At 41.3% G+C, this 21,231-nt stretch overlaps 2 protein-coding genes across 2 annotated transcripts; one reads left to right on the forward strand and one right to left on the reverse strand.

Annotated features, from left to right (window-relative positions):
• The first annotated feature begins 887 nt into the window (after nucleotides 1-887).
• Nucleotides 888-8,564, forward strand: SWP (RNA polymerase II transcription mediator). Its single transcript, XM_089616525.1, has 8 exons — nucleotides 888-1,320; nucleotides 2,059-3,120; nucleotides 3,213-3,313; nucleotides 3,592-3,766; nucleotides 3,895-4,840; nucleotides 4,931-5,952; nucleotides 6,233-7,257; nucleotides 7,340-8,564. The coding sequence occupies exons 1-8, from the start codon at nucleotides 1,108-1,110 to the stop codon at nucleotides 8,145-8,147; spliced, it is 5,352 nt and encodes a 1,783-aa protein (XP_089472651.1). The 5' UTR covers nucleotides 888-1,107; the 3' UTR covers nucleotides 8,148-8,564.
• A 1,836-nt stretch (nucleotides 8,565-10,400) lies between these two features.
• Nucleotides 10,401-14,692, reverse strand: LOC149393934 (transcription factor UNE12-like). Its single transcript, XM_089616824.1, has 7 exons — nucleotides 14,215-14,692; nucleotides 13,995-14,087; nucleotides 11,883-11,996; nucleotides 11,718-11,783; nucleotides 11,565-11,630; nucleotides 11,292-11,369; nucleotides 10,401-11,166 (listed from the first exon to the last, which is right to left on the reverse strand). Exons 1-7 carry the CDS (start codon nucleotides 14,482-14,484, stop codon nucleotides 10,945-10,947), a joined length of 909 nt encoding a protein of 302 aa, XP_089472950.1. The 5' UTR covers nucleotides 14,485-14,692; the 3' UTR covers nucleotides 10,401-10,944.
• Between the last annotated feature and the right edge of the window lie 6,539 nt (nucleotides 14,693-21,231).

The following is a 21,231-nucleotide window of genomic DNA, read 5'->3' on the forward strand; positions in this document are numbered from 1 at the left end:
AAGAAAATAAAAAAAAATTCTTTTAAGAGTATTTTTGTATCAATATGAAGTCATATTTTTTTATTATTAATTTTGAATTATTGAATTTTGATCTTAAAGTATTGAAGAGATTATAGTACAAAAAAAATAAAAAAAAATATTTCATCAAGAAATTATATTTTTGGATTAATTTTGAATTATTGAATTTTGATCATAAAGTATTAGAGAGGTAATTGTTTAATAATAATCTAAAAATTGGTACAAGAAGCATGAATTACTAAGTGGAAAAATTCTCACACGAACTTCAAGAAGTTTGTAATTTTTTTTTAACTTTTTTAGATCATCTTTAATGGTTTGTAGCTTAACAATTGTGAGGACTTGCTAGCAATTAGCAAAAGTTGTAAGCTAGTTGGTTACCATTATTTTGTATTTTACCTATTAGCTTAACTAAGCTATATTGCTTAACTAAGCTACTAGCTTAGTAAATTAAATGGGTCAATTTTTTATTTTATTTTATTTAATAAGTGGAAATTGAATAAAAAATGATAATAAAATATTAATTATTGACATGTGAGATAAAGTTAAGCTAGGAGAATGATTTAGCTTACCAATAGAGAATAAATTTACTTAAATTAGTTGTAGCTTAAATTGCTTATGTGCCAACTTAAGCAAATATAGTATTTACTTACCATTAAAGACGCTTTTAAGAAGCTGTTAAAGACAATTCGATGGAATGAAGAGAAGAGAGAAATTAGTAGATCCACTTGGAAAAAAGAAAACAGTTAAAGAGGTGAAATTCGTTTCAAAGTTTCAACTTCCAACAAAAAAAAAAAAAAAACGAAAAACCAATGTTCAATGCCACGTGGCAAATGAAGCTATATTAGTGGGACCCAGTATCCAATCTCCTTAAAACATAAGAGAGAGATAGAAATCGAGGCGAAAAGTATTGTGAAGAGAGAGAGAGAAGGAGCTGAAACGAGCTCTTCTCTCAGCATCGCCTCCGACTCTGTCTTTGGTCTAAATTAAATAAAAAAGGCCTTTTCGATTCCAAAACCCTTTGCTTTCATGGCAGTATTGCAATCGTAGATCTTCGAATCGCCGTCTTTGTTTATCGAATCCCTTCAATCCATGGCGGCCGAGCTAGGACAGCAGACGGTGGAGTTTTCCACTCTGGTCGGCCGTGCCGCCGAGGAGTCGTACCTCGCGTTGAAGGACCTCGTCGAGAAATCTAGAGATTCGGACCAGTCCGATTCGGAGAAGAAGATTAACATCCTCAAGTACATCGTCAAGACACAGCAGCGAATGCTCAGGCTCAATGTCCTCTCCAAATGGTGTCAACAGGTCCGAAGCTCTGCGCTTTCCTTTTCGAATCGTGTTTTCGAATTTCGTGTTCTGAAAAAGTGGTGGTCTTGGTGAAATTTGGACTGGAGAGGAAATGATTTGGAAGTTTTTTTTTTTCTTTCTTTCTTTCGGATGGTGATAGGAAATTTAGGGTTTTGGTTGATTAGGAGATTGAAATTTAGGTTCTTGAATTTAGAATCGTGTGAAAATAGGTACTGGGACTTAGAACGACGGAAGATATTGATTTAAATTGTTTTGTTTGTCGTATTGCAACCAAGAGTTGGTTATTCTTGCAACATAGGTCTCTTTTTGTTTTGCAATAAAACTTCCGTTTCATGTAGATTGTTGCACGGCTGGTATGATTTGAAGGACCGGTTTTTTATTTATGCAATGTTTAGATTATGAATTAAACAGAATCTTTCACGGACTACTTGCTACTTTTGGTTCTTTTTTTTCAAATTTTTTTTTTTGTCTGAGCTTGAAATATGGGTTTCAGTATGATTTGTTGTTTGTCTGAAAGTGTAATGACTTTCAGATGCCAATTTAATCCAGAACACTATTACCAGAACTTGACTATGCTATTACCCGAGCGCGACTTAATTGAGAACGAACAATCGATACCCAAGACATAAGCATCTTCTTCTTTTTTTGTTTTCTTGTTTTTTATATACTATTTTTTATGGGATCGAAATTTATCTCCTTTGGAAGGAATGTTAATGGATGAATTGTGATTCACAGGTTCCATTGATACAGTATTGTCAACAGCTCGCGTCAACCTTGTCGAGTCATGAAACATGTTTCACTCAGGCTGCAGATTCGATGTTTTTCATGCACGAGGGTTTACAGCAAGCTCGTGCTCCCGTGTACGATGTTCCATCTGCAGTTGAAATTCTCCTGACAGGGTCTTATCAGCGTTTGCCGAAATGTATCGAAGATGTGGGGACTCAAGGAGCGCTAAGCGAGGATGAGCAGAAACGAGCTCTGAGCAAGTTGGACACACTTGTGAGGTCTAAGCTCTTGGAAGTTTCAATACCGAAAGAAATCTCCGAGGTGAAAGTCTCGGATGGTACCGCATTGCTTCGCGTGAACGGGGAATTTAAGGTGCTGGTAACGCTTGGCTACCGTGGACACCTATCCATGTGGAGGATATTGCATTTGGAGCTTCTCGTTGGTGAGAGAAGCGGACTCATAAAGCTCGAGGAACTGCGGCGTCATGTTCTAGGAGACGATTTAGAGCGCCGTATGGCAGCTGTCGAAAACCCGTTCGTGACATTATACTCTGTACTACACGAGCTGTGTGTTGCGCTTGTTATGGACACTGTCATTAGGCAAGTTCAAGCTCTCCGACAAGGGCGGTGGAGAGATGCGATTCGGTTTGAGCTTATCTCTGACGGAAGTAGTAGCTCTTCACAAGTGAATCAAGATGGAGAAGCAGAGTCATCTGGTCTTCGAACCCCGGGATTAAAAATTGTTTACTGGTTGGATTTAGATAAGAACCCTAGTGTACCTGACTCGGGATCTTGTCCATCTATAAAGATTGAGCCAGGATCAGATCTGCAGATAAAGTGTCTTCACAGTACATTTGTCATAGATCCTTTTACTGGTAAGGAGGCTGAGTTCTCGCTTGACCAAGGCTGCATTGATGTGGAAAAGCTACTGCTGAGAGCTATATGTTGTCATAGATACACTCGCCTCCTTGAAGTCCATAAAGATCTTAGCAAGAATGTTCAGATATGTCGAGCCGCGAGTGATGTTGTTCTTCAGTCTTGCATGGAAGAGATGGATATGGACTCTCTCAAGGTTGTTCATTTTGTCTATCTGTTTTAATTAGTTGAGGTACTTATATTTTGCAATGCTGCCTGGTACTTATGTTTTGTCTTTTGATTTTGCAGAAAGATTATACGGCCAATGATAAAGAATATGAAGAAGGACAAGAAGTATTACGTGTGCGCGCATATGGGTTATCATTTTTTACCCTGGGAATAAACATAAGGTATCAGTTAGTAAATCATTGCCAGGTTGCCATGCTTTTGTGGTGGTGGTGGTGTTGTTTTTTTTTATTTTTTATTTTTTGGTATGGAGTAAAATTTCAATATGGTTTCATAAATATTACAAAATCTCGCGAATTTTTTTTTTTAATTGAATAATCAGAGTAACTATGCATAATAGCCTAGATTTGTTTCTCAACTTCCAAAAACTACTATCAATGAATCTTTTTTTTTTTTTTTAAATTCACGTTGATAATTATTTTTCTGTTCTGTTTACGTGTAGAACTGGGCGCTATCTTCTCCAATCATCACAAAAAATTGTTGAATCGTCAGCATTGTTAGAATGTGAAGATGCTATGAATCAGGGAACTATGAATGCTGCTGAGGTTTTCACAGATCTAAGAAGCAAAAGCATTTTACACTTATTTGCATCCATCAGCAGGTTTTTGGGCCTGGAGGTAAGAGTCAAAGAGAGTATATTTAGAACATTAGTTCCAAGGTTCTGAATTATAGATTCAAGACTTAATTTATTCATCAATCTGTGTGATACCATTACCAAGAGGAGCTGATAGCGTGAATCTTGTAGGTGTACGAGCATGGACTTCCTGCAGTTAAATTGCCCAAAAACATTTTGAATGGTTCAGCTATGTTATTGATGGGATTTCCAGATTGTGGGAGTTCTTATTTTCTGCTGATGCAACTTGATAAGGACTTCAAACCAGTGTTCAATTTGCTTGAGAATAGTGCAGAGCCGCCTGGAAAAATTCGTTCGTCCAATGATCAAAGCCAAGAGATGCGCGTTAAGAAAATTGACATCAGCCAGATGCAAATGCTTGAAGAGGAAATGACTTTGAGCTTGCTAGAGTTTGGAAAATCTCATTCCTTCTTGCCTGGTGCTGGGGTTGCTAGTCAGGCTTCTGGAAGTGGGCTTCCTTCAGATGTCGGCCTCGAGGGCTCGATGCAGATTGTGGGTGGAGGATCTAGTTTTTCCTCCATCGTTGACGAAGTATTTGAACTCGAGAGAGGGTCATCCACTCAGAATGTCTCTTCTCCGTTCAATGCATCTTCTCTCCCACGTTTTGGTGGAAATCTTCATGCTGTAAAAGCGGGAACCCCGTCTCCGAAATGGGATGGAAGTTTGCAGACATCACAGGTTAGCAACTTTGGGAAACTCCCAAGTGTCACTTCATACGCTGGTTCTTTACACTCTTCAAGCAATTTGAAGAGCGCTGTGCCATCCAGTTCTCTTGGTAATACATCAACTATCCCCGGTAGAGGTGTGACTGGCACAAAGCTCTCCTCTTCAAAATCTGAGCAGGATTTAGCTTCACTTAGGTCTCCGCAATCGGCAGAATTTAGTTCCATGGATGTAGAACAGCGAAGGTCGTCTCAACTTTTATCTCCTCCACGGCCAACTGGGCATCGGATATCTGGCTCTAGTTTTAAATCAAATGGACCCAGAATGTCACCTTCTGCTCCTCTAGCTGGATCTTCCAAGGCTGCTGCGTCAAGCCCATGTGCTACTCTCGTATGTAAGATTTCTTATATGCATCTCTGTGGTTATCAAGATTTGTTACTTTCAATGTACCATGTATGACGAGTAATACTGTTTTGATTTTCAGCCCAGACACTGGATGCAACATGTCATAGCCCAAGTTACGAAGCTGTTTCAAAACAAGAAAAAGTGCCTCGCAAGCGTACTGTTTCGGATATGATGAGTTTGATTCCATCACTTAAAGGCGTTGAATCCGATTCAGGGTATTCTAAGAGAAGAAAAATATCAGAAGAGGTGCTCACTCAAAAATCATCATCTTCACAAGGACTCGTGCCAAATAACATGGTTTCAAAAACCGATAGATACAGTTATGATCGTCTGTTAGCCGAAGCTAATAAAGGAAATGTGCCTTCCAGCCTTTACGTTTCAGCTCTTCTTCATGTGGTCCGGCACTGTTCACTTTGTATCAAACATGCCAGATTGACCAGCCAGATGGAGGCACTAGATATTTCGTTTGTTGAAGAAGTGGGTTTGAGAAGTGCTTCCTCGAATATCTGGTTTAGATTGCCATTTACCATAGGCGATACGTGGCAGCATATATGTTTGAGACTGGGCAGACCTGGTAGCATGTGTTGGGATGTCAAAATAAACGATCAGCACTTCAGAGACTTGTGGGAGCTTCAGAAGGGAAACAATAGCACGTCATGGGGTTCCGGTGTTCGCATTGCAAATACATCTGACGTAGATTCACATATCCGGTATGATCCGGAAGGTGTTGTTCTCAGCTATCAGTCTGTCGAGAGTGATAGCATAAAGAAATTGGTTGCGGACATCAAAAGGCTGTCGTATGCGAGAATGTTTGCTCATGGGATGAGGAAATTGCTTGGGGTAAGGGCGGATGATAAAACGGAAGAAAGCAGTACAAGCTCCGATGTTAAACTACCAGCTGGAGCAAAAGGCTCTGCTGAAAGGGTTGATCGGTTTTCAGAACAGATGAGAAGGGTCTTTAGGATTGAGGCGGTTGGACTAATGAGCTTGTGGTTTAGTTTTGGAGCGGGCGTTGTGGCCCGCTTTGTTGTTGAGTGGGAATCAGGCAAAGAGGGATGTACGATGCACGTTTCTCCTGATCAACTATGGCCTCATACAAAGGTGTGCGCATACTTTATAAGTCCTTATATGTTAGTTTATGTCAGTTAAGCATTCTTTATCCTGGTCGTGTCACGTAGGGTCGCAAGGCAAATGCGGTTGTACCTAAAAATGTCTTTGATTAAAACGAACTAGAAAAATGTGCGGAAATAATAAACTTGGTAGTTAGTTTAACAGGTTTGTGACGAATGTCTGTTGGCCCCAGATTTGCTAGTTTAGTACTATTTTTCGTTGTTCTTTGTATATATATTGAGATAACACAACACATACTCTGTATCTACAGTTTTTGGAAGACTTTATAAATGGAGCCGAAGTGGCTTCGCTTTTGGACTGCATCCGCCTCACGGCGGGACCCTTGCATGCTCTCACAGCCGCCACTCGGCCGGCACGAGCGGGTCCCATTCCAGGAGTCCCCGGTGGGCCCGCATCAGCGGCGGCGGTGCTTTATTCCGTCACAAAACAAGCCGGGTATTTGGCATCTCAAGGACTTGTGCCGAGCACCGCGTCTACGAACGGAAGTCCGGGTCCCACCGGTGCGGCTGGACCCCAGAGCAGCCTCCACGGGGCTGCGATGTTAGCCGCGGCAAGCCGGGGCGGCCCCGGGATCGTTCCGAGCTCTCTGCTGCCGATCGACGTCTCTGTGGTGCTGCGAGGCCCGTACTGGATACGGATCATATACCGAAAACACTTTGCGGTGGACATGCGTTGCTTCGCCGGCGATCAGGTGTGGTTGCAACCGGCGACGCCTCCCAAGGGAGGGCCCATGGTCGGAGGGTCGCTTCCGTGTCCACAGTTCCGACCGTTCATCATGGAGCACGTCGCTCAAGAGTTGAATGTTTTAGAGCCTAATCTGGCGGCGGGTCTGGCGGGTTCGGTTCAGCAACTAGCGTCCGCAAACGGCAATCGGATCAACCTTCCCGGCTCTGCTGCGGTGTCGAGAACGGGAAACCAAGTTGCGGCGTTGAGCCGCATGGAAAATGTTTCAACCGGGTCCACAAGTATGGCTGTTTTGGGCTCTGCCGTCCCTTTGCGTCGGCCTCCTGGGACGGGCGCTCCTGCGCATGTGAGGGGAGAATTGAATACTGCGATTATCGGGCTCGGCGACGATGGTGGCTATGGAGGCGGTTGGGTTCCTCTTGTTGCTCTCAAGAAAGTGCTGAGGGGTATTCTCAAGTATCTCGGAGTCCTGTGGCTTTTCGCTCAGCTACCAGATCTTTTAAAAGAGATATTGGGATCTATCTTGAAGGACAATGAAGGTGCGCTTTTGAACTTGGACCAGGAACAGCCCGCTCTGCGTTTCTTTGTTGGGTAAGCCTCGAAACCTCCGACTGATATGGGTTCTCTTATGAAACGTTTCTGAATGTTTTTTTTTTTTTTTTCCTTTCGACAGAGGATATGTGTTTGCAGTGAGTGTCCACAGAGTTCAGCTTCTTCTTCAGGTGCTGAGCGTGAAGCGGTTCCACCACCAACAGCAGCAGCAACAGCAGCAGCAAAACTCGACCACCGCGCAAGAGGAACTAACTCAGTCCGAGATCGGAGAGATCTGCGATTACTTCAGCCGCCGCGTCGCCTCCGAGCCGTACGACGCGTCTCGCGTCGCGTCGTTCATCACGCTCCTCACTCTCCCGATCTCGGTGCTGAGAGAGTTCTTGAAGCTGATCGCGTGGAAGAAAGGCCTGGCTCAGGCGCAAGTCGGAGACGTCGCTCCGGCGCAGAAGCCGCGGATCGAGCTCTGCCTCGAAAACCACGCGGGTCTGAACATGGACGACAGCTCCGAGAGCTCGTCGGCGGTGAAGAGCAACATCCACTACGACCGGCCACGAAACTCCGTCGATTTCGCGCTCACCGTCGTTCTCGACTCCGCTCACATACCCCACATAAACGCGGCCGGCGGCGCCGCGTGGTTGCCGTACTGTATCTCGGTCCGGCTGAGGTACTCTTTCGGGGAGTCTCCGATCGTGTCTTTCCTCGGAATCGACGGAAGCCACGGAGGCCGGTCTTGCTGGTTCCGAGTCGAGGATTGGGAGAAGTGTAAGCAAAGAGTTGCTCGGACAGTGGAAGCGAATGGGTGCTCTACCGGTGACGCCGCTCAAGGGAGGCTGAGATTAGTCGCAGACAGTGTCCAGAGAACCCTAAATTTGTGCCTTCAAGGGTTGAGGGACGGAGCCGGAGTCACCGCCAGCTCTGGATCTACCTGAGCGGCGCCGGGATTGTACATTTTTTTTTAAAAAAAATCGGTACGAAAAGTTTTTCTCATTGGTTTGTCTTTGATTTCTTAGAGATAAGGTATACAGGTCTGGGAAAATTAGCGGGGAAGTAGAACTATGCAGGGGGCTCTACTAAAAAATAGTCATAAGCTGACTTTTAGATCTTTGTGATGTTTAGAATTGATGATTATTTTAATAAGTAGGTGTAAAATGATTTTCTTCCTCTAAAAAAATTATATCAGACGTTCTTTAAGGTATTTGTGTTGGCTGTGTATAGATCGATCATTCTCGCGGATCCAACTTGTGTAAAAAAATTCGTTTCTCCCGAAACTAGTGCAACATCGATATAGACTCAAAATTTGTATTTATTATTATTATTATTTTTTTATGTTAGAAATCACTTTTGTATGAATATATGTTAAAGTTGGGCTTTTGGTTCGAACATAAATTCCAGTCCGAACCACCCGGAATTGGAATGTGCCGCCTGTTTCTCAGTGGAATAAAGCCATTCCGGGAATAGAATTCTGCAGATAGAAACCGGAATTCTAATTCTCGGGAAACAAAATTCAACCTGAAGAGAGCTTGAGATTATGAAAAAAAAGTACAATCAAAATCACCCAAACCATCTTGTCCGTTTCAAAACACTTGAGACTATACCAAATTCTTCACTCAACCATTTCTCTCACAAAAAACACATTTGAGACTAAGATAAAAAAACAAAGAGAAATCAAAACCACTCCACTCATTCAATACTACACAAAAAAGAGGAACAATCTACTTCCACTCTCTCTAGAGTAGGGAAAAAAATATTCACTCTTTTTCTTAAACAAAGACTACAAAGCCAAATTATATTCCCTCTACAAAAGTGTCCATGAGCTTGAGAAATCGATTCTCATGTTCTTCACTTGACAAGAGGAATATTTCACCCCCAATCCCCAGGAGTCAAAGGCAGTGGCCAAGTCAGCCCACGTCACGTGTCTGTAAGTGCTAATCCGAAAAACAGCTTAACATTTTGGCGCTAGAAGGAGGAGATCCTGAGAATGACCACGTACGGGCTCTCCACCAGCAAAACTCTCCTTTTTTTTAAGAAGCAAATAGCTTTGACAACAACCAAGGAATTTCCACTACGCCAAGAAACCATCATGTCGAACCGCGTGGCATCTCCGAAAGTGCCGCCTCCCGACGAAGGGAGAGTGTAGCACTCCACGCGCGAGCACAAACGCAAGCAAGACAAAGATAAGCACAAGGGATCCCGCCGGCGAGCGCGGGCCATCGATGGGCGCCACCACGACAGCCAATCCTAACATCACCGGCATAGCGAACCCCGCCAGTCCGGTGTTCATCGAGCTATACGATTCGGATGGAACGTCTCGAGATTTGTTAACGAGCGTGTTCGCAAGAGACATGGAGGAGCGAGCCATGAGGCGCCACGCTCGGGAGGATGCCTATTTGGGTGGCCAAGGCGTCGTGCCCGACTCGAGCATCCGAGACATCGGACCCATTTGAGATTAAAATCAAGAACAAAGAAAAATCAAAACCACTCTACTCATTCAATATCACACAGAAAAGAGGAACAATCTACTTCTATTCTCTGTAGGGAGAAAAAGACTCACTCTCTCTTAAACAAAGGCTATCAAGCCAAATTATATTCCCTCTATTAAGTGTCAAAGAGCTTGAGAAATCGATTATCATGTTCTTCACTTAGCAAGAGAAATATTTCACCACCAATCACACGGATTCAAAGGCATGTGGCTAAATCCGCCCACGCCACGTGTTCGTAAGTGTTAATCCAAAAAAACGATTTAACAGTCACATTTGTTTGTTAATAAAAAAAAAAACGATTTAACAGTCACATTTGTTATCTCATTGATGTTTCTGAAGTTCACGTCGTTTTCCGTGGGGACTTTCTGGATACAAAGATTTGAGTTCTGCTCATTCTTTCTAAAAAAAAAATCATATGAATAGTTTAGATTATTTTAGCAGGTAATTAATTTGTATACATTTTTTTTAAACTTTATGCCTTTCCAACTTTAACATTTTTTCTCATATAAAGTAAAGAAAGGATGCCAGCATCTTTTTAGCAAAACATCATTTTCTGCTTTCCTACACGCCAAACAACTTTATCATCTACAATCATGCAACATATATATATTATAAAGGTCTAGCTATAGCTAATTTACTCAAATTTTTCAAGATGCAACAAATTGAGATTTGATCAATAAATAAAACAAAACATATTATAGAAAAACCAGAAGCTTCCAAAATAACTTTAACCAACCATTATCTAATCCCAAGTCTTTTTTTCTTCTTCAATTACATCATTTCACACACACACACACATACACATCCAACTCTTTTTTAATTGACCCTAGCACACCAATATCCAAGTTAAGAAGAGGAAAATTCAAAAAGAGCACCCACCACCAAATATATTGTTCATAACCACTAAACCCCACCACCACTTTCACACACAGTAGAAGAAAAGACAATCAAATGGACGTTTGAAAAAGGAAGAAAAAAAAAGAAAAGAAAGAAAAACAAAACCTCAGACTAGAGCATGGCACAAAAAAAAATATTATCACATGCCCTCTACAGGTTTTTTCCTTCTTTCTATCTTTCACTTTCTTCGCAGCCATTGAAAAACCCACTACAAAGGAGCAGCTTTGATTGACTGGATTGCCTTGGCATGAGTTAGATAGAGAGTAAACTAGATTACCAAAATACCCCTAATAATAATAATAATAATGTCACTACTTTGAAGGGTTTTTCGGGCGGGTCGGGCCGGGCCTTAGTTGGAATTGTTGGACTCGGGTTTGACCATTGGAGGCCCGTCGGGTTGGTGGGTCCGGAAGATGGCTGAGGCGAGGGAAATGGGCATTATGCAGAGAGCTTTGGTCTGAAGGAACTGCATCGCCGCTCCAACGTCCTCTTCCATTAGCTTCGCCACTTGTTGCTCCGTCCCGTCCGTCGACCACTTGTCCCACGCCGCTTCACCTTCCATTCCCTCGCCCTGAAAAATTAAATAAAATAAATAAAAAAACATTAATCTCAATCACCATATACGACACCCGTTGTTAATAGTTAAATAGCCAATTCGAATAGTAAATAAATAAATAAAAAACACGAGTTATGTACCTCAACAGATGATAGAGGTACATCAGCCACGAGCTGAGCCACCGCACCCGCTCCACCAAGTCTACTCATGCTTAAAACCTGCCTCGCAATTCAACAAAATATAAAAAAAAATTAAATATAATGTTCGTCTCAGTGCTCTAGTCCTTGCACCAAAATCATTGCAAATGCACTAATTAAAAAGTCGTTTCGTATCAGACTTTAGGCCAACTTGCAACAGCAACACTCGGCAAAATTAAAAAAAAAGAAGCTTCCGAAACAAATTATGTTTAGTACCTTGACTTGTAGCCTTAGAAACTTGACATAATCTACAATCTCGTCTAGCATGGCCGCCCTATCCGTCTGCGATGATCACGATCCCACATAACATAACACACATGAATCAGAATACTACAAAACTTTCAGATGGAGATCTCGAAAGACACCGACCTTGTTGCAGCTCGGAACCAATTCCTGAAGAGCCTTCATTCGCTCCGCGATTCTTTCCCGCCGTAACTGAAATCACACACAAAAAAAGCATGATGATGATGATGATAATTAGAACAAACAAGAATTCCTGTAACGGTTACTAAAACGGGTTAATTCCGTAAATACCCGCTCGGCGATACTGTGGGGATCTGTAGCCTGTCCGCGGCGAGCTCGCACCCTCGGCCGAACGGAAGGAGGTTGCAGTGTTTGGGCCGGCGCCGATTGAACTTGATGATACGCCTAATTCATTACCATCAAACGTTTACTACACCATATGTGAATTCGTGGAACAAATTTAGTCTAAAATTAGACAATTTTTTTTTTATTTATATGCCCCTGTAAATGGTTTTTTTTTCCTTATATTCCCCTCTACAAAATTAAATGATGTTTATTCCCCCCCTGAAAGGTGTTTTTTGGGTTGTTTAGTCTAAGATTATAAGTTTTTGTGTTTACTTATATGCAGGGACGAAGCCAGAAATTTAGATTAAGGGGGCTAATATGCAAAAAAAAGGTTCAGGGGGCCTAATATTAAAAAAAAGGTTCAGGAGAGGTAATTTATAAATTTTTAGGGTTAAAAAAATGTAAAATTTATGGAAAATGGGCAAAAAGTGCAAAATAAATTGAGGGGGGCTTAATTTATAAATTTTTAGGTAAAAAAATGTAAAAATTAATGAAAAAGGAGCAAAATGTGAAAAAAAAAATTGAGGGGGGCTAAAGCCCCTAGTGGGCTGGCTGTGGCTTCGTCCTTTGCTTATATTTCCCCTCTTGATGGTTTCTTTTCTCATATGCTTTTCTAAAAAATTAAATTTTGATGATTGTTATATTTTGATTTTTTTTACATACATGCCCGTTCTGAATAAAATTGCTGCTTATAATAAGAACTAATAAAGAAGAAAAACAAATGACGATGCATGCATTAGATTATGAACACTGATGATTAAAACAATGGACAGCACAGAAACGCATCGTTAAGACTTTAAATACGAGATTTAAACTACATTCTGTTCAACTGTGACTCAGACTCATTTCAAAGGTAAAATTTAATTCAAAAATTCATCGAATATTGAAAGCAGGATTATCGAAGAGTGATATATGTATTAACGGGGGCTTATTTGAAAATATTTTTCTAGGGCTGGAGTTTCATACAGTTTTTTGTATTTTTTTGGTTTGATATAATAAAATAAAAACAAGAATTTAAGGAGGGCCTTAGTGGGCTCCGTCCATTTTTTCGGCGTGCTATAATGGCATGATAACTAAATTTAGACATAAGTGAACTTCATTGCAAATATGATAACATTTTTAGAAAAATTGAACCACCAATCAAAATAGGTAACATTAACATACATGGACATTATTTTATACTCGCTTTGCATAGAAGTTTAATTAACACCAGGTATTCCATTCATTACTTTTTTTAGCTAAATTAAATTTCTAAAATTATTTGTATATATATATAAAAAAAGAACTATACTTGATTTACTTATTATGAATCCTTAGTAAATAATAAAAGTGTCAGTGTCAGCGTCAGCTTCATAACCACAAAAATTCAGCAGGAAAATCCGGTGATAACAAGTCATATTTTGATATTAGATTAATATAATTTACAAGTCATTATCAAATTCCCGGACGAGCTAGAAAGCGCGTGCAATATAGCGCGTGGTAATGGAATATCCACAGACGTTAAACCAGACCGACTGACACAGATTACCACTTGAGTAAAAGAAAAAGACAACACTAACCCCAAAGTCTGCGTAGCGCGTGCAAAGTACGCGCCGTTGAAATACACGTTTCGCACGAACAAACACTTAATAATTAATCCACTAATTACAACTATATCTCTACATTCCAAATAAATTAATATGACCTACTTTTGGTTTACCCTTTTGGAAGATTAATAAAAAGACAATTATTCTCGAAGAAGGGAATAAACATTCGTCAAAATAAAAAGGCTTAATCTCTTTTTTCTAAACACCAATAATTTCTTGCTTTTCTCTTATATTAATGCTTGATTAATCTCATCATACATTATATATTTATATACCCTACCCCCTAGGGACAAAAAAAGTAAAATACTAAAAAGCAGGAAGAAGAAAGCGTGCAACTTTATTGAAAATGATAAAAACTCTTTTTGGATCATTCCGTGTTGAAATGAAATTGAAAAAAGAAACCGGGTTATATCAGTAAATAAAAGATTAAGCCGAAGGGCAAATCGGTCAAAAACAATTTAAGAAGCAAAACCTGGTGAAGCTGCGGCGGAGCAGGACGGAGTGGCTGGCTTTGCAAGTTACCAAACGCCGGAAATAAGTTCCCCATGTGCCCCGAATCTCTCTCCTGCCATAAATAAAATTACCAAAACACCCTTCAATGATATTTTCTTTTCATCCCCGCTAATCTAACATAAGAATAAAATCCAAATATGAATAATAAAAAAATATATATATATAAGCTGTGGACATGCATTAATGGCGGAAGAATTTGGGTTGGGCTCAACGACATGAAGATGGTTGTCGTTTCTGAGGAAGCCTTGCTCCAAGTTGAGCCCCAAAGGCATGCCCATAGTACCCATACCCATACCCATACCCATTCCCATGCCTCGGAAAGCTCCGCCGGTTCCTCCGCCGGTGGGTCCCAGCTGGAGAACCATCGGCAAAGAGCCGACGTCGCCGCCGGCGAGGATCTGCTCCAGGAAATCGTCTCCCAGGCCGCTCTCCGGCGGATTTCCCGCCATCGTAGTGATTAGGGTTTCGGTTTGAGGATGAAAGAAAGAAAGAAAGAAAGAACTGTTGCGTTCTGTTTTTTTTTTTTTTTTGTCTGCTTTAGAGAGCAAAGAGGGACACGGAGGAATGGGAAAGTTGCGCTCTTTGCACTGCTATATATTCATATTGGTTTTAGTTTACTACTTTTTTTTCTTCCTTTTATTATTTGTTTTTTTTTTCTTTTATTTAATATTCATTTGGTTTAGAGTCATTTAGGCGTTAAAGTGCTGACTGTTTTTTTTTTGTGCGTATAGAGGATAGAGTCTATATAGTCATAGACTAATGACTATCGACTAGGGCGAGAAATAAAAAAAAAAAAAAAAAAACAAAAACAAAAACAAGTGACTAGCAAGATATTCTGTTTTTTTTTTTTTCTTTCTTTTTTTTTTTTTTCTTTTTTTTAAATATGTAACGTTAAGTTTTAGCATTAGCTTGAGGCAAAGAGTTTGAATTCCGTTTTTTCAAATTACCATTATAACATTTAGTAGGTAATTGACTAACGTCACTTATTCACGAATACAAACTCTCAAGAGATTATTTTGACACAAATATTACTATATTAGTATTATTTTACTAAAAATCGATTTAAAGTAAAAATTTAATAATTGTATTACTGAATACCGTAATATACTTCACAATTTTGTGAGAAATCTGTCATTGTAATCAGAATTTCGTGACACTTCAGCTACTATATACAAAATTTTATAAATTATTTTAAAATTTTGTGACAGATCGATCGTGAAAATTATTCTCTCCATTGATTTTAATAATATAATTTCAAATTTTAAACTTTGGTTGATTTGGTCAGATGAAATGAGTTTAACGATATTCGTGTTAAACTGTCAGCTCTCAAAGTGGTAATTATGATAGTTTTTTAAACTATATCATGGGTAACTTTTTTTTTTAATAATGTTTTAAATTTGTAATTAATCATTTTTATTATGTTTACAAAAAAAAAAAAACCTTAAAGTTATATATTGTTTTAAGCTCTATTTAATATAGCTTCGGGTTGACAATTTAATTTATTGAGAAAATGACGACTTCCTATTTTAAAAAAAATACTACGCTTAAAAAAACTTAAAATATTCACTATTTAAACAATTACAATTTTAAAATACAATTCTTAGCATTTTTCCAGCTACAAATTAGATAACTTTTTTTTTCCATATTTTACTTGGATGTAACTTTAAATTATTTTATCACATGATATTATTTATTGGGTCAATTAGGTAAATAGCCACATTTACAGTTTGACATTGCTAAATAACCAATATTTCGTAAATCTTAGGTAAATAGTCACTTTTATATATTTACAGACCTAAATCTTAGGTAAATAACCACTTCCATTTATTAGGCCAAGTCATGTTTACGGCTATTTACCTAAAATTTACGAAACGTTGGCTATATAGCGATTCCAAACATTATAATTGGATATTTAACTATTATTTATTTCTTTCTTTCTTTTATTGTTTTCTATTCTTACATTTATACATATTTAATACATTCTAAGCACAAACTACAAAGAAATTCTTTAAACTTCAACAATAAAGATAAAGACATTACGATTTTTATTATATTGAATCACGAAGTCACACAAAGACATGACACGAAAAAGATAGTGCTACTCGAACGAAGTTTTAGAGGTGCACAAAATATTATTTGAAAATGGAAAAACCTGAACTTACTCCAGTTAACTAGTTACAGAATGGTATACTCCAATATAATTTAATTCGTGTACAATCTCTTTTGTTGATTTTAAGAATTAACTTATTAGATTTTCGTTAATAACTATTAATTATAATTTACTAATATCATAAGTCTTTTAAATTTTTTTGGTTAAATTAGCAATTGAATAATTAGGTAACTAAGACACCAAAAGCAGAGAAATTTCTAGTTAGCCAACATTTTATAAATTTTAGATAAATAGTCACCAGCAATTACGTATACCGTTAAAAATACGTAAATACCCAGTAATTATTCATATTTGAGGTGAGAAGTTTCGCTGGGTATTTACGTGTTTTCAGCAGTATAAATAATTGCTGGTGGTTATTTACTGAAAATTTACGAAGCGTTGACTATATGGCAATTTCTAACGTTTCATATCGTTATTCATAAAAAAAAAAATTAGGTTATTAGCAAATTAAAACGTTTGTGATTGTTATATAACCAACGTTTCGTAAATCTTAAGTAAATAGCCTATATGACGTGCATTACTAGTTTGCCCTTTTATTAAAATAAAGTGATGATGTCTGTTATGCCGTTATTTTCACATGGTGTAAATAATGCCCCGAGAGCAAAACAACGAAACATCAAATCCAAACACAAGGCCCAAGCCCACAAGCAAATTCACACGCCAAGCACCGAGTCAACACTAAAATGTCTTTCAAAGGAGACTCTCAAAGAATGTTTTCAAGCGAGACTTCTTGACAAATCTTCACTCGGCCAGGACCACCCGGTCATTTTCACTCGGCCAAGACCACCCGGTCATTTTCACTCGGCCAGGACCACCCGGTCATTTTCACTCGGCCAAGACCACCCGGTCATTTTCACTCGGCCAGGACCACCCGGTTATCTTCGCTCGGCCAAGACCACCCGGTCATTTTCACTCGGCTAGGACCACCCGGTTATCTTCGCTCGGCCAAGACCACCCGGTCATTTTCACTCGGTCAATACCACCCGGTCGTCTTCACTCGGCCAAGACCACCCGGTTGTCTTCACTCGGCCAAGACCACCCGGTCATCTTCACTCGGCCGAAATCACTCGGACATCTTCACTCGGCCAAGATCACCCGGTCGTCTTCACTCGGTCAAAATCACCCGGTCGACTTCACTCGGCCAAGACCACCCGGTCATCTCCACCACTCAACCAAGCACTCTCCACCAAACTTCTTGGTCCCTATAAATACTCCATTCATTCACAACACAAGGTAAGTTTCTCTCAACTTGTCAAAACTCTACAAAAATCACACCACCACTTTCTCTCTCTAGAAAACATAGAGACAAGTACAAATCGTTTACCAAAAACGCAATACAACACGACTAATGTTGAGCGTCGGAGAGCGCGCCGAGGGAAAACCTTCCGCGTCCCTCTAGATTCACGTTTCATTTGTGGTTAGGTGAAGGTGCAAGGATTCAAAGACCCGGCGAAGAACACGGAAAACATAGACGATCCAAAGACCCGGAGACTCGAAGATCCGAAGACCCGGCCACTCGAAGACCCGAAGATCCGAATAGCATGAATACGACAAGAAGAGAAGAACTTCACCAAACCCAACCTACGTGCGGTCATAGGGTCCGGCCCTAGATCGAACCACAGACGGTTCTTAGTGTAAACCCAAAAACGCGGTTAACATTTTGGCGCTAGAAGGAGGGGATCCCGAGAACAACCACGGGCTCTCCACCGGCAACTCTTTTCCTCCGCGGAAAACTTTCAATACGACGAAGATTTACTCCAAAGCTTTCTCCATGGAAGCTTTCCACCACGACCTCCGGTCTTACCTCAAAAGTCTTTGCCTTGGTGACCGGAGACTTTTTCCTAAACAAAATTCAATGGCCCGAAAATGGATACGACCGAGACGATCCGATCGGGCACAAAAAAAAAAAAAAAAAAAAACTCCAAGTCGGCGACGACCGAGACGTCCCAGTGACATATGAAATCAAGACCCGAAAATGGATACGACCGAGACGATCCGATCGGGCACAAAAAAAAAAAAAAAAAAAAAAAACTCCAAGTCGGCGACGACCGAGACGTCCCAGTGAGATATGAAATCAAGACCCGAAAATGGATACGACCGAGACAATCCGATCGGGCACATAAAAAAAAAAAAAACCCCTAAATAACTCTTGCCAATACTCTCTCCCTCTTGATATAGCCACACAAAGAAAAGAAAAAATGATTTGTCTATCTCTTGGCTGGCTTAATGAACTCCCATGGAAGCCACGTGCAAAAACAAATATCTTTCCCACCTCTCTTGGAGACATTCACACGGTAGCCCCACTAAAAGAACAAAAAAAAAAAAAAAAAAAAGATCTTCTTGGCTGGTCTAAATAAAATCACACGGCAAACCAAAGAAAGAGGGATGATCACCTACTCTTCTCTCTCTCTCTCTCCTGGAGAAGGCAAGTGGAAAAAAGACATCTCACATACTCTATCACTACTATCTTTTTCTCCAGATTGAATACACACAAAACAATCACCATAAAGCCAAGAAAAGATCTCCCTCTCCTCTCTCTCTCTCTCACTATCCGACAGTAAGAAAAATCAAAGAAACGAAGGAAGAAGAAGACAGAAGGAAAGAGGAGAGACAGTGGCAACTTCGGCACCTCCTCCGACGACCGCCGGTCTTGTGACTCCAGCGCCGCCGCATGATAACGGTCGCGGCTCCTCCGCCCACCACGCCGCTTTGACGACGGGGCCTGGTCTGCGCCTACATCACCGCTCCAACGACGGACGAGTCCCCGTCGAGGTCGGGTCCTCGCTCGCCCCACTTCTCCGACGACAAGATCGGGTCTTTGCCGAAGAGCCTGGTCTTCGCCGGGATCGGGTCCTCGGCCGCCTTGTTGCTACGACGACGAGGTCGTGTCCTCACCGAAGTCTGGTCCGCGCGAAGCTATTGCCACCGACTCCTGTGCAATCGACCACGGCCAGACGAAAATAAAGATGAAAAATAAATATATATGCATAATGTGTTTAAAAATATAAACACAGTATACACGTACACAATTATATACATATGTACGTACACAAAATGTATATTTGCATATGTACATAATGTACCACACGTATATACAAATATATATATATATATATATATATATATATATATATGTGTGTGTGTGTGTGTGGGAAAAGAAACAGGAGAGACACCGCAAGTCCCGACCTGAGGAGCCTCCTCGAAGCACAAAATCGGCGAGTTACCGCGAGTCCGAATCCGTCAAGATACGAAAACAAGACCTGGCAACGGATACGACCGAGACGCCCCGACAAGATACAAAACAAGACCCGAAAACAGATACGACTGAGACGATCCGAGCGGGTACAAGGAAAATGACCCCATGTCGACGGAGACCGAGACGCCTCGACAAAACAAGACCCCGGAACAGATATAACCGAGACGATCCGATCGAGTACAAAGAAAAAATGACTCTAATTTCGGCGACGACCGAGACGTCTCGGTGAGATATGAAATCAAGACCCCAAAATGGATACAACCGATACGATCCGACCGAACACAATAAAAAAAACCATTGACAAAGTCCTCGGTTAGAATACTTAATCAAGCCCTGAAAACAAGGTCCATGACAATGACCATTGTAGCTCAACGCCTCATTGGCTTCGCGACCATTGTCGCTCAACGCCACATTGGCTTGCAACTCTTGTCGCTCAAACGCGACCTTGGCTCCGACTCTTGTCGCTCAAATGCCTCTCTGGCTCGCGACCCTAGTCGCTCAATGCCTCATTGGCAATTCGAAGATACGACCCCGGGTAGCTAAGGTGGGATCGGCCCCGAGTGACATAATGACTCCGACCCGATATGGCTCGGGATAGTCCTAAAAAGGGCAAAGCCCCGACCTCAAGAGGTACGAGCGAGCCTAGCCCAAAAAGGCACCAACCCTAACCGTAAGTGGTTGAGTCATCATGCTACTCGGAGTATGTTTCGCTTAAACTCCCGGCGTTTCAGAAAAGAGTCGATCCTAAGAGAGACCCTCGCAAAATCTACATTGAGGAGTGTGATGCCCCATACCACTAATAGTTCGAGTCGGTCCCAAGCAAAGCCCGCCTTACGAGGCATGGTCTCCCGAGACCCTGATCTTCCGAGATCGAGCATAGCCACGAAAGGGACTTACTCAGCCATAAGAAGTTTGGGTTGTTGCACCACTCAACATAGGTTTTTCTTGGATCCCTCAGCCTTACGAGACCATGTCTTACGGGACCCAATCCTACGGGATTCAGCCTTACGAGGCCACGTCCCACGGGACTCAATCCTACGGGATCAAGTTTTACAAGACCACATCTCACGGGACTCAATCCTACGGGATCAGCCCCACGGGGTCAGCCTTACGAGGTCACGTCCCACAGGACTCAATCCTACGGGATCAAGCCTTACGAGGCCATGTCCCACGGGACCCAATCCTACAGGATCTAGCCTTACGAGGTCACGTCCTACGGGACTTAATCCTACGGGATCAAGCCTTACGAGGAAATGTTCCATGAGACCCAATCCTACGGGATCAAGCCTTACGAGGCCACATCTCACGGGACTCAATCCTACGGGATCAGCTCCACGGGGTCAGCCTTACGAGGTCACGTCCCACAGGACTCAATCCTATGGGATCAAGCCTTACGAGGCCATGTCCCACGGGACCCAATCCTACGGGATCTAGCCTTACGAGGTCACGTCCTACGGGACTTAATCCTACGGGATCAAGCCTTACGAGGCAATGTTCCATGAGACCCAATCCTACGGGATCAAGCCTTACGAGGCCACATCTCACGGGACTCAATCCTACGGGATCAGCCCCACGGGGTCAGCCTTACGAGGTCACGTCCCACAGGACTCAATCCTACGAGATCAAGCCTTACGAGGCCATGTCCCACGGGACCCAATCCTACGGGATCTAGCCTTACGAGGTCACGTCCTACGGGACTTAATCCTACGGGATCAAGCCTTACGAGGCAATGTTCCATGAGACCTAATCCTACGGGATCAAGCCTTACGA

The sequence above is a fragment of the Urtica dioica genome, chromosome 6, assembly GCF_054948205.1.
Source record: "Urtica dioica subsp. dioica isolate 48M chromosome 6, U.dioica_male_clone48M_v1_H2, whole genome shotgun sequence".
Classification (NCBI taxonomy): domain Eukaryota; kingdom Viridiplantae; phylum Streptophyta; class Magnoliopsida; order Rosales; family Urticaceae; genus Urtica; species Urtica dioica.

What these genes read in the sequence shown, in the direction of transcription:
- SWP (XM_089616525.1), top strand. Translation starts at nt 1,108, where the DNA reads ATGGCGGCCGAGCTAGGACAGCAGACGGTGGAGTTTTCCACTCTGGTC. An exon ending in TGGATATGGACTCTCTCAAG is followed by an intron (nt 3,121 to 3,212) that starts GTTGTTCATTTT and finishes TTGATTTTGCAG; the next exon opens with AAAGATTATACGGCCAATGA. An exon ending in AACTATGGCCTCATACAAAG is followed by an intron (nt 5,953 to 6,232) that starts GTGTGCGCATAC and finishes CTGTATCTACAG; the next exon opens with TTTTTGGAAGACTTTATAAA.
- LOC149393934 (XM_089616824.1), bottom strand. Translation starts at nt 14,484, where the DNA reads ATGGCGGGAAATCCGCCGGAGAGCGGCCTGGGAGACGATTTCCTGGAG. An exon ending in CTCCGCCGCAGCTTCACCAG is followed by an intron (nt 11,997 to 13,994) that starts GTTTTGCTTCTT and finishes GTAATGAATTAG; the next exon opens with GCGTATCATCAAGTTCAATC. An exon ending in TGGTTCCGAGCTGCAACAAG is followed by an intron (nt 11,631 to 11,717) that starts GTCGGTGTCTTT and finishes TGATCATCGCAG; the next exon opens with ACGGATAGGGCGGCCATGCT.